The sequence below is a fragment of the Nicotiana tomentosiformis genome, chromosome 4, assembly GCF_000390325.3.
Source record: "Nicotiana tomentosiformis chromosome 4, ASM39032v3, whole genome shotgun sequence".
In the NCBI taxonomy this organism is placed as follows: domain Eukaryota; kingdom Viridiplantae; phylum Streptophyta; class Magnoliopsida; order Solanales; family Solanaceae; genus Nicotiana; species Nicotiana tomentosiformis.
The window spans coordinates 98,767,897-98,781,082 of NC_090815.1; the positions used below are offsets into that span (position 1 = coordinate 98,767,897).

At 36.9% G+C, this 13,186-nt stretch overlaps 1 protein-coding gene across 1 annotated transcript; it reads right to left on the reverse strand.

The window, feature by feature from the left end:
* Positions 1-1,523: 1,523 nt before the first annotated feature.
* On the reverse strand, positions 1,524-11,237 carry LOC104112655 (F-box/LRR-repeat protein At3g03360-like). Its single transcript, XM_070200058.1, has 3 exons — positions 10,088-11,237; positions 9,536-9,697; positions 1,524-1,768 (listed from the first exon to the last, which is right to left on the reverse strand). Exons 1-3 carry the CDS (start codon positions 10,502-10,504, stop codon positions 1,733-1,735), a joined length of 615 nt encoding a protein of 204 aa, XP_070056159.1. The 5' UTR covers positions 10,505-11,237; the 3' UTR covers positions 1,524-1,732.
* Positions 11,238-13,186: the final 1,949 nt, after the last annotated feature.

A 13,186-nucleotide genomic window follows, 5' to 3' on the forward strand; every position in this document is an offset into this window, starting at 1 on the left:
TAAAAGCACCTCGTGCAGGAGGCGCACTAGATACTGGCGGTGCATAATAAGGCTCCTGGGGCCTAGAAGGGGCCGAAATACCACTGGCGGCTGGAAGAGCTGAATGAACGGGTGACTCACATAACCCCTACCATGGCGAACTGCAGTTGGGGCACGAGTACCACTATAAGTCCCAGACTCTCGAGACCTCTTGGCCTCCCTCTCCTCTCTCTCCCGAGTAAGCGTACCTTCCAATCTCCTAGCAATACTCACAACCTGCTGGTAAGAAATATCCATCTCTAACTCCCGGGCCATGCTAAGCCTGATACTGGGGTGGAGTCCCTCAATAAACCGACGAACCCTCTCTCGAACTGTGGCAACCAATGCTGGTGCATGTCGGGCCAAATCACTGAAGCAAACTGCATACTCTGACACAGTCATAGCACCCTGGCGCAACTGCTCAAACTCCGTGTGCCACGCGTCTCTGAGACTCTGAGGAACATACTCCCTCAAGAACCTGTCCGAGAACTGGGTCCATGTAAGTGAAGCCACTTCAGCCGGACTACCCAACTCATAATCACGCCACCACTAATAGGCTGCTCCTCTAAGCTGGAATGTAGTAAAAGAAACCCTACTTGACTCCGCTACACCCTTCATACGGAGAATACGGTGACACACCTCCAGAAAACCCTGGGCATCATCTGACGCCAATCCACTGAAGGTAGAAGGGTGGTATTTCTTGTACCTCTCAAGTCTGAGCTGCTACGTCTCAGAAATTGCTGCCCTAACCTCGGGCTGAGCTGTAGCTACCGGTTGTATCGGTATAATCTCTGGAACCTTGTCAACCTGAACCCACCGCTCTAGAGTACCGGCGACGGGAGTCTGCGCTCCTCCCCGGCCTGAGATGTAGTTGGAGCAAGTAGAATCAATCTAGCCTGAGCAAAGGTGCTGAACATGCTCAGAAACTGGGCTGGAGTCTCCTGGAGGGCTGGTGCAGCAACAGGTATCTGAGGTGTCTGCCCTCCAGCTGGAGCTACTTGGGGCTCCTCTGTGGAAGCTCGTGCGGGTGCTCAGGCTGCACTGTGTGGACGTCCTCAGCCCCCGGACCCAGCCTCTCGCGGCTCTAGCAGGGGGCGCGAGTGCCTGGTCATCTTATCCGCATGTGCATGTCCTCACCATCTGTGAGAGAATAGAATACAGAAGTTTAGAATTTTTTTGAAGACAACAATTTTCGCACGACAAGGAATCAGAGTAGTGAAATTTTCCTAACATTCCATAGCCTCCCGAAGATAAGTACAGACGTCTCCATACCGATCCGCGAGACTCTAATAAACTGGCTTGTAACTCACGACACCTACGAACCTAGAACTGTGATACCAACTTGTCACGACTCAATTCTCCCTCCGTAAGACGTCGTGACGGCAGCTAATCTCTACGACTAGGTAAGCCTAACAAAATACGGAAGTAACAAAATGGAAGTAAAACTTAACAACTAACTACAGCAAATAACTAAATAACTGGTAACAATGCCGCTTGACATGTACAATAACCAACACTCTAGTAATACACAGTATTCCCAAAAACCCGGAACATCATAAGTCATAAACTACAGAAGGAAACTAGAATCTCTATACACCAGAGTCTAATAAAAGAAATACATAAGGTAAATGACATAGGAGAGAATAGAGGGGGACTCCGAGGTCTGCGGACGCAGCAGATGTACCTTGAAGTCTCCATACAGAAGCAAATACTCTCAGCTAATAGCGGGACTGATTAGAAGCATATGGATCTGCACACAAAATATGTGCAAAAGAGTAGCATGAGTATACCACAACGGTACCCAATAAGTACCAAGCCTAACCTCGGTAGAGTAGTGACGAGGTCAGGTCCGGGCCCTACTGGGTGGGGATATAATAATAAGATAGATGATATAATAAAATGAAGTAAAATGGGAAATTTAACAGAAAGAATTCACAGAGAAATAATAACACAGCACAATGTGATAACAACAGGGGGGCTCCCGAGATACCGTCTCGTAGTCAAAAAGAAATAAATAATCAACAGGGGATATCCTGAGATACCGTCTCGTAGTCCCAAAAGTAAATATGCGAGGAAATCTCCCGAGGTACCGCCTCGTAGTCTCAAAAGTAAATATGCAGGGGGATCTCCCGAAGTAGCGCCTCGTAGTCCCAAAAGTAAACATGGAAGGACAACTCCCGAGGAACCGCCTCGTAGTCTCAAAAGTAAATGTGCAGGGAGAACTCCCGAGGAACCGCCTCGTAGTCTCAAAAGTAAACACACAGCTCAAACCGATAAATACAACAGTTAACAGCAAGATTTCTACAGTTAATACTGATAAAGAACAAGGAAAAAAAATCGGAAATCAACAGGCATGCTTCACAGAGTTCAAGTGATTCGGCAGATTTGGATTCATATATATAAGCAGTTAAAGCACGTAGACATGTGATATTAGACTAAACAGGATAACTATACATATTGGAATAGCTCAATTAAGAATGGAAACAGACTAATACTCATTAAAATGGTATAACTCAAATTAAAAGAAAGAGATGTTGATACTTAGTAAAAATCGGATTTTACAACAAATAGCCCGTGTACGTACTTGTCAACTCACATACACGATGCTCACATATCTCAACAGTACCAAATTCTAAGGGAATTTCCCCACACAAGGTTAGGCAAGCCACTTACCTTGAACTAATCAATCGGTAACAATGCCTTTTCCACGAATATATGACTCCGAATGGTCCAAATCAAGCCAAAATCAATTACATATCATAAATACAACTATAAGAAACTAATCTAACTAATGAAATCAAAGCTAAAGCAAGAAATTAGAAAATCGCCCCAAAAAGCCTCCCCGGGACCACATCTCAGAATCGGTTAAAAGTCACAAAATATGAACACACATTCACTCACGAGCCCGGTTGTGTAATTTGTTTTGGAATCCGACCTCAATTTGAGGTCTAAATTTTCATTTTACAAAAATCCCTAATTCTACCAAAAACTCCCAATTTCCACCATGAAAACACAAGATTTTTGGTTAAAATCTTAGAAAATGTAGTGAAAGATTGAAAGAATCTAGTTTAGAATCACTTACCAATGATTTGGGGAAGAAAGGTTCGTTAAAAAATCGCCTCTAGGGTTTCTTGTTTTGAAAATTTGAGAGAATGAACCAAAATCCCGTCTAAGTCCCATTTTAATCAGTTGCAGATGTCGCATTTGCGACCTGGGGTTCGCAAATGCGAAGAATCAATGGCAAATGCGAAGACCTTCACATCTCTGCTTGCATTGCATTTGCGATGACTTGTTCGCAAATGCGAACATTGATCTTCCGCATTTGCGACCAAGCCTGCCCCAGCCCCACTTCGCAAATGCGAACTCACGCTGACCCAGGTACTCTTCGCAAATGCGAAGAATTTGCTCGCAAATAAAAGCCTGTTAGGATTGGGGAATGTTCGCAAATGCGAACACTGATCTCGCAATTGCGAGATCAGACACCAATTACCAGAAATTGCAGAACCAGCTGAGTTTTCTAAGTCCAAACCACTCTGTAGCCTATCCGAAACTCACCCGAGCCCTTGGGGCTCCAAACCAAACAGGCACACAAGTCTAAAATCATCATACGAACTGGCTCGCGCGATCAAATCGCCAAAATAACACCTAGAACTACGAATTGAACACCAAATCAAATGAAATTTTTAAGAAAAATTTGAAACTTCTATTTTCACAACCGGACGTCTGAATCACGTCAAACCAACTATGTTTCACACCAAATATGACAGACAAGTCATAAATATAGTATTGGACCTATACTGTATTCCAGAACTAAAATACGGAACCGATATCTAAAAAGTCAAACATTTCAAAATCATTAAACCTTTAACTTTCAAATTTCAACAAAATGCGATAACTCGAGCTAGGGACTTCCGAATTCGATACCGAGCATACGCCCAAGTCCCAAATCACGATATGGATCCACCGGGACCGTCAAAATATGAATCCGGGTCTGTTTGCTCAAAACTTTTATCGAAGTCAACTCAAATGGATCTTAAGGAAAAACTTTCATATTTTTCTAAGTTTTTAACATAAAAGCTTTTCGAAAAAACACCCGGACTGCGCAGTAAATCGAGGAAGGCTAGAATGAGGTATTTAAGGCTTCAAAGTGCAGAATTAGGTTCTAAAACATAAAATGGCCTATCGAGTCATCAAAATGTATGACCTCAATGAATGAAATAATATATTGGGTATTATATAAATAGTCAATATAACTATGCATCACAATGATGTAATTAGCATAGGTCATATGACTATAACCTTAGTCAATAGACTTATATGGTTGTTATGAATAACTATAGGCCGATACGTATGACCTTAATGAATGAAATTATATATTGACTGTTATATAAACGGTCAATATAACACAACGATGTAATTAGCATAGGTCATATGACTATAACCTTAGTCAATAGACTTATATGGTTGTTATGAATAACTATAGGCCGATACGTATGACCTTAATGAATGAAATTATATATTGGCTATTATATAAACAGTCAATATAACTATGAATCACAACGATATAATTAGCATAGGCCATATGACTATAACCGTAGCCAATGGACTTATGAATAACTATAGGCCGATACGTATGACCTTAATGAGTGAAATTATATATTGGCTATTATATAAATAATCAATATAACTATGAATCACAACGATGTAATTAGCATAGGCCGTATGACTATAACCTTAGTCAATGGACTTATGAATAACTATTGACCGATACGTATGACCTTAATGAATGAAATTATATATTGTCTACTTATATAAACGGTCAATATAACTATGAATCACAATGATGTAATTAACATAGGCCATATAAATAAATCCTTAGTCAATAGCTATTGATTATTAAAAGGGGACTAAATATGCAAAATACATAACTTAATTCATTAATATTTCCTAATCAAAAATGATGGAATTAGCATTTGAAACGACTTAATTAGCATTCAAACGATAGGATACAAACCTGTTAAAAGTTGAACGATGAAAAAACTTAAGAGGGAAAATTAGCATTCAAAATTTTTGAGGGGGGGTTTTTGAAATATTTTTTTGGACTGGGTTGGCCCCATGTATATATACTCATATACTCAAACCTTAAAGACATAAAACACACTCACCTACAAACCCTGACTATGGACGCCTCTTCCTTTACCAAACGAGCCCTATCTTACTCTTCTACTGATGATAATGAAGAAGAGAATCATCCAACATTTGAAGTGGTTATGACTGATTCATACATCAACTACGACGATCTGGTAAATTATTATGTCCTTTAAACCTATTTCTTTGAATTTTACACTAACTTCTTCACTTAAATCCTAATTGAAATTCTTTTACATAAAATACTTTTTTTTATACCTTAACTCCAGAAAAATATATGCATCAGTAGTGTATATATATTTTTTATTGTTTCAATTTCATATTTTCCAAAAATTTAATAGTAATGCTTTTTTCCCCCAGTATATTCCAAGAAAAATCTACAAGCATCTTCCTCCAATAGTAGAAACCACGCTTCTTCACTATCGTGGCAAATAGTGGTTTGTATCTTTGAGCGTTGGTGATCGAAAAAGGTTCAAAGTAGGTCGGAAACTTTTTATTTTGGACAATTATGTCAAGCGAGGTTACGTTGTCAAATTTGAGTTGGTTGATGTTGCACCACTGTATGTTGTCTTCAAAGTTCAAGTGAAGGGAGAAGGAACTTCTGATAATCCGATTGAAATTGATTAGTTTCTAGGATGTGTTTGTGTTAATTTATCATTTTATTATATTTTATTTTCATGTTGTTTTAGTTAGGGTAGTCGTGCTTTTGATTTTCTGTTGAACTATTGATGTTATGAAATTTCAATCTTCATCACATTGCTCTTCTTTACTATAACATTTTTTTAATTATCATTCAAAAAACCGAAATGGAATGAACAGTGATCATGTATTGGAAGAGTAAATGCTTCATAGGGAAGTTAAATGGTGGGTATGTCATTATGATAGTAAATAAGGAGTTTGTATTCAAAACAAATTTTACACTGATGCTAATTCCGAAAAAAATAGGTATTGTATTAAAACGACTTTGGTATCTGAAACCATTAAATACAATGCAACTAACACCAATACAACTTGAAAATCAAAGCAAGCAATTAAATACAATACTTCTACAATGCATACACAATGATTGGGAAGAAAAAGGGTCGCAGGTAAATTAATGCATCCACATCTACTGGAAAGAAGAAGAGTTGCAGGTAGAACAATTAAGAGAGCAACACTGGATGAAACGCTATGCGTGTATCAATAGCTAGGGTAGGGTTACAAAATAGTGGTTGAATGTTGGTTAACTTTTCGGAAAAAAATAGTTGAATGTAAGGGTTGAAGGTAGGGTTTTAAATACCAAGATAGGGGTTGGAGGTAGGGTTTAAAGTTGCAAACTAGATTTTTTTCATTTTTAGTAATGTCAAGATGTGAGTATTTTAGCTCTTAGTTTTGTACTGATTTTATTGTTGTCAAGTCTTTCACTTCTATACTAGTTGCAACTAGTCACATTTTGTTAGTCTAATCCTCTAAATTCAAAGCAAGTAACAATAAAATGAAGCATTTAACAATGACAATTATAATAGCACACATCTAAACTCATTAAAAAACAAAGTCAATAAATTCAAAACAAATCTATCTCAAATCAAATTAAATAAGTTCCAAACCTAAATCATCTCAAACTAAACGGTCAAGTCTTCCACTTCCCAGTTTGCTTCATTTTTTCGATCAGGCAAGCTACTCTGTGGTGGTACTGTTGCATCATCTTGTTGTAATTAGAGTAAAAAAGACTAACAAGTATAAGCAATGTATTTACGTAAAAAAAAATAATCAAATTTGTTATAGTTTACGTCAATTCCTTTCTGTAAGGACCCGGCCGATTATTTTGAGTATTACAGTTTTGTTCCCCCATTTACTGCTTATCCTGTATTCAATTATAAATATATGACTTGTCGGGGAGGTTTTAGAATGAATTTGGAACACATAGTTCCAAGATTTAAAGCCTAAGTTGAAATAGTTGGCCGGATATCGACATATGTGTAAACGACTCCAGAATAGAGTTTTGATGATTCCAATAGCTCTGTATGGTAATTTTGGACTTAGGAGAGTGTCCGAAAAATTATTTGAAAGTCTATAGCTAAATTAGGCTTGAAATGGCGAAATTAGAAAGTTTAGGTTTGGAAGTTTGACCGGGGTGTTGACTTTTTGATATCGGGGTCGGAATTCAATTCTGAAAATTTTCATAGGTCTGTTATGTCATTTATGACTTGTGTGCAAAATTTGAGGTCAATCGGACTTGATTTGATAAGTTTCGGCATCGAATATAGAAGTTGAAATTTCTTAGGTTCATTAGCCTTGAATTGGGGATATGATTCATGTTTTTAGCGTTGTTTGATGTGATTTGAGGTTTCGACTAAGTTTGTATAATATTTTAGGACTTGTTGGTGCATTTGGTTGAGGTCCCAGGGACCTCGGGTGAGTTCCGGGATGGTTTCAGATCATTTCTTCATGTTTTGCTACTGTTGTTGCTGGTTCTGGTGTTGTTCTTCGCAAACGCGAAGGGACTCGCGTTCGCGAAGAGGAAATTTGAACTGGGCCATTTTGTGTTTCGTGTTCGCGACTGAGGGCACGCGTTCGCGAAGGTTCGAGGGGCAAAGCTATGCGTTCGCGATTGAGGCCTCACGTTCGCGAAAGGAAAAGCCATCCTAGGGGAAATTGGTCTTCGCGTTCGCGATGGAGAGGACGTGTTCGCAATTGAGCAGCCTGGTGAAGCATCGCGTTTGCGAGACCAGGCTCGTATTCGCAAAGGAGGAAATTCGGGTAGCACAATTTTGTGCTTTGCGAATGCGAGAAAGCTTCCGCGTTCGCGAAGAGGAAAGACCTGGACATAAAGTTTAAGTTCTGAATTTTTGACGATTTGGAGCTCGGGAATAGGCGATTTTCGGGAGATTTTCAAAGAAAATAACGGGGTAAGTGTTCTTAACTCAATATTGATCAAATTACCCCAAATTCATAGTTGTTTTTAACATTTAATTGGTGATTTAAGTTGAAAAATTGTGAAAACCCTCTTGGTTTAATTTGAAGATTTGAGGGTCGAGTTGATGTCGTAATTTGGTAAATTTTGTATGGTTGGATTCGTGGTTGAATGAGTATTCATATTTTGTAACTTTTGTCGGGTTCCGAGACGTGAGCCCCACATGCGATATTTGAGTTAAATTTCAGATTTGTTTGGAAAATTAGTATTTTCATATGGAATAAATTCCTATGATTTGTATTGACTTAACCGAATTAATTGTAACTAGATTCGAGGCGTTTGGAGGTTGATTCGCTAGGCAAAGGCATAGTAGAATAAAGAATTACACGGTTTGAGGTAAGTAATATTTCTAAACTTGGTTCTGAGGGTATGAATCCCTGAATTTTGTGTTATATCAATTATTGGAGGTGACGCACATGCTAGGTAACGAGCGTGTGGGCGTGCACCATAGAAATTGTGACTTAAATAAATTCTGTGGAGTTATAAAATTAAAGAATCATGTTGTTATCTGCATATTCTCCATGTGTTAGAGAAATTGAGCTGAGACTCGTATTAAAGATCATGTTTAGGCTACGTGCTGATATTTTGGGACCCATAGGATCGTGTTGCTGTTGAATTTAATTGTTTAAAAATATACATTTCATACTCAGTCATATTCATCCATTGTGAGTATATTGATGGGATCGAGTTGTGCATCGCAGCAGGCCATATCGGCTTTATATATATTATTATATTGATCGGGGCTGCCCGCTGCAGCAGGTCTTATAGGCTTTTTTATTATATGGATCGGGATTGCCCGCCTGCAGCAGGCCATATCGGCTTTATATCACGTTTGGACTGAAGGAGCCCCTCCGAAGTCTGCACCCCCATAGTAAGGGTGACAAGTGGGCCGGTCCAGGCCCGGGACCGGCCCGGGATCGCGGGCCAAACGGGCCAGGACCGTTTGTCCTGGTTTTAGTGGGCCTAGGTCGGTCCTATTAAATATATATATATATAAGATGTATATATAACTTATCGAATATACCTTATATATTAAAAGGTCTATAGCCTAATGGGAATATTCCACAAGAGATAAAATAAAATGATTTCACAGTAGTAGTATCTGATAAAGGAACAATTTCCAAAACCCACTAAACTTGAACAGTTCTCAGATAGCTAATTCCTATCAGAAATACTCAAGCAGTACATAAACGAAGCTAAAAGACGTTCAGTTGGTCACCAATCCTTTTCCTTTCCAGATAGAAAGCAACTACCCTGACCAATTAATTTATAGCTTTATAGTGACAAAAGATTCTTAATGACTAATAATGTTTTATTTTGCATGTGTGTGTATGTGTGTTTTGGGGGGGGGGGGGGGGGGGTTAAAGTTAAAACTCCTAAGTAGAAGATGGATGTAAAAAGAATAGCATAAATTACCCCAACTCCCAAGTGTATGTTCAGTGTCTCCAAAAGAAGCGAGGTCCACAATAGGCTAGCTACTCCATACAAAGTATTCTTTGTTATAGGCATCTCTAGCGTTAGACATTTGCATCTCAATTCTGGAAGTGCAACTCCTTCGAGTTGCAACATGAAAACGACCTGGAGAAATAATCCAAATGAAGATAGTACAGCATACAAAATGAATCAACAACAAAGGAAAGTGATCCACAGCGAAAAGACAATGCTATAACAAATCTAACCACTTAAGGAACAACAATGTACAAAAGGTTAGTTTCTAAAATAATCTATTATCAATAAAGAAATATCAAAATTCAGAAAGTAGATAGGAAGATCATGAAAGGTCACAAAAAGGTAAAGATGAGATCATTCTGTATGCATTAAAGAAAAATTCTTTCAGTTATTCAACCAAAAATTCTTTTTTTCACAGAATAATTATATTCATTCTGAAGGCTCTTCTCATAATTTACATCCTGCAATTCTCTTGTAAAAATCAAATATCAAATAAGGTAGTTTGACATAAAAACAAACCTCTGCTAACCAACTTCCAATTTTTAGCTGAGTCACATGACTCAACTTTTCAAGATAGTGCAGAACAAGGTTTCTGAAAGCTTGATGATAATCAGGACAATTGTCTTCCTCGACATCATATTCCTCTTCCCCAATATAACTCTCGTCATCCACAGTGATACAGATAATGCTAAAAGTGAGGCTGGCAGTAACCAAAGAGGAAACGTTTACTAGCCTACGCTTGAGATATCCACGATCTCCTGAAATCTCCAAATGCTGAAGATGTGGGGCAACAATTTCGAAAGAATCGTATCCTCCGCCACCATCTAATATTAGTCTCTTTAAATTTGGAGACGTAATTTCAAGACGATGAAAACCCCGGAAGCATAACAACTCCAAGGTTTCCAAAGCAGGACAACTTGACAGTAATTTCACCATATCGTCATCGTCTAACCTTATTACATCCAGCTTTAGGCTCTTTAGTGAGTTCCAAGCTATGAGTAGTCCTTTATCAAACACCCAATAGCACAACTCCAATGTAATCAATGACGAACTAGAGGTAATTGGTAAGTGAGTCCTTCCTCAAGGGTACACAATACAAGATCTTCCAACTTTTCTTTCCACAGCAAAGCTAATCCATCGGTTGATTTCCAACTCAAAATTCGTTATATATATGTAATCTAAATCGAGTTTGAATTTTTTGATTTTGGAACAAGTGGAATGAGTCAAAACGTTCTCCACAAAGGCTTTGAAGTTTTCTGGTTCCTTGTAATAAAAAATTTCGAAAAGGAAGTTATAAATTGAATGCCAGAGATAACGCCACTTTTTGAGAGAAGACATGACGGCACGGCATCTTTGGTTGGCAAAAGAGAGAGAATTTGCACGAGTATTGCGTCCGGCAACTGACTGAGACGGTCTAGGGTTTCTTCAACTCCAGTGACTTCATTCTTTTGTTTCTTCAACACTGAATCTGTCAAATGACTACTACTGCTGCTGCTGGTACTACTAAAACCCCCATGTCTGCTGGAATGGCGTGAAGCCATGATTTCAAGAGTAGAGGGTTTTGGGAAATTTCCTAAAAAGTTGCTCTCATCATCTTTATTCTTTTGGTTTCTTTTTCAACTTTTTCCTTTTAAATTTGTCTTTTAGAGGGGGTGGCGTTTTCTACTGGGCCCTTTCTCAGTTCTTTCTCGAAATTTAACGGTATCTCTGTATAACTAGACGAGGGATAGGCCCATGCTTGACATGGCCCCAACACTTAATTACAAAAATAATATTCTTAATTGCATTACTCCAATTATTTTGTAAAGATCATTAATGTTACTTTAAATAATATATTTAAAGATAAAAAATTCATATGTATTTTTATTCAGTAAAAACTATTGTGTTTATGAGTTAACTATACGATGTTAAACTTATTTTGTTGGAATTAAACATCAAATAAAAAGAAATAAAATGGTACCAATATTTCATCAACTTGCTATTTCTTTGTGTGTTTTTTTTGTTCCTAGTATTCTAATTTGAAATTTACAATATATTATTTTTAGTAAGTAATAAGTAGGCTTATTGGTAGCACAAAAATTCATAGGCAACATATTTAGGTAATTTATGGGCGTGTTAAATTTAAGAAAAAAAATTCTAATTTATTTAAATCTCGTTAACTTGTGAATAACCAGAGAGTTTGCAATTTTATTTATTGATAATTCACTTGTTAATAGTATTAAATAAGATGAGATGTCTTCTTTTAACATAAGAAAGACATATATTACATTAGAGGTGGACCTTAATATATAGAAACAAATATTTTGTAAAGGAATACCAACTCCACTCTTCCTTTTTATAGAGTTTTCTCATTAAGTTATTGAATTGAAGATAATTGATTGAGCAATTGTACCTTGAATGTTTACTTAACATTCAAAATAATCACGAAAATTCAAATGGTGAAATTAATGCAGTTTGAACAGTAATATCGTGAGTTCTAATTTGAGTATGTGTTATTTCTTAATCAGAATACTCTTTATATATATATATATATATATATATATATATATATATATATATATATATATATATATATATATATATATATATATATATATATATAAAAACATAAACATAATTTACTATTAGTATTTTAAATTAAGTCATAGCCAGCTTTTTTTCAAATGAGAAGAGCTTAATTAATAATTAATAAAAGTAACTCAATGTTTTGGTTTGAAATGACATCGTAATATTTAAGGATTAGCCTTTTGTAAAATAATTTATATTTTGCTTGGTTATAGTAGTTAATATTCGTTTATTCTTAATATCAAATACAATATTAAGACAAAAAATGTTACTCGCTTTTAAACTACAAAGCAAGAGAAAAAAAATATTTACACAATTTAAATATACATAATTAGTACAGTGTCTAATTAGTGTATCCATTTAAGGGAGGAATTATTTTTCAAACCTAATGTAAATTGCTTTTCTTGATCTGAGAATGTATCTAAAACAATCTTTTTACTTTTGCGAGGTAAGCGTAAGGTCTACGTATAAATTACCCTCTCCAAATCATATACTATAAAAAATATATTGGGTATGTTGTTGTTGATTTAAGGAGGAATTGGATGTGAGATTGATAAATTTAAGCAGAGTTCACATAGTCATTAATCTAAACATGTGCATAGGAACGTAAATTATAAATTTATGGTGTGAAATAATAAATTTAAGTGGGCCCATGAATCATAGTAGCCTTCAACCTTACTGAACGTGTAAATGGCAAGGGACCCATTCTTTCAGCATTTTATCTAGACAGATAAATAAAGGCAGAGTATTTAAATCACAATAGATCTGAATACAAAGAGTACCGCAGATAGGCAAGGAGGATGACAAGAAATAAATTGAAGAGATTTGGGCTTTTCAGTCAATTCACTTTGACCAAAAGCAACTCCCGATTCTCCCTTATTAATAGTAGTAATAATTGTTTTTGAAAAATTCCAAGGGAAAACCTGGGATATGCACCGGATAACTTTGTTCACAGTTTGACAAGCTCTCATTGAGGAGGTTGTCGGTGAGGGAAATCGGTCTCAAATCTTCCGTGTAGGAAACCACTCACTCAACCAACTCACCTAACCATCG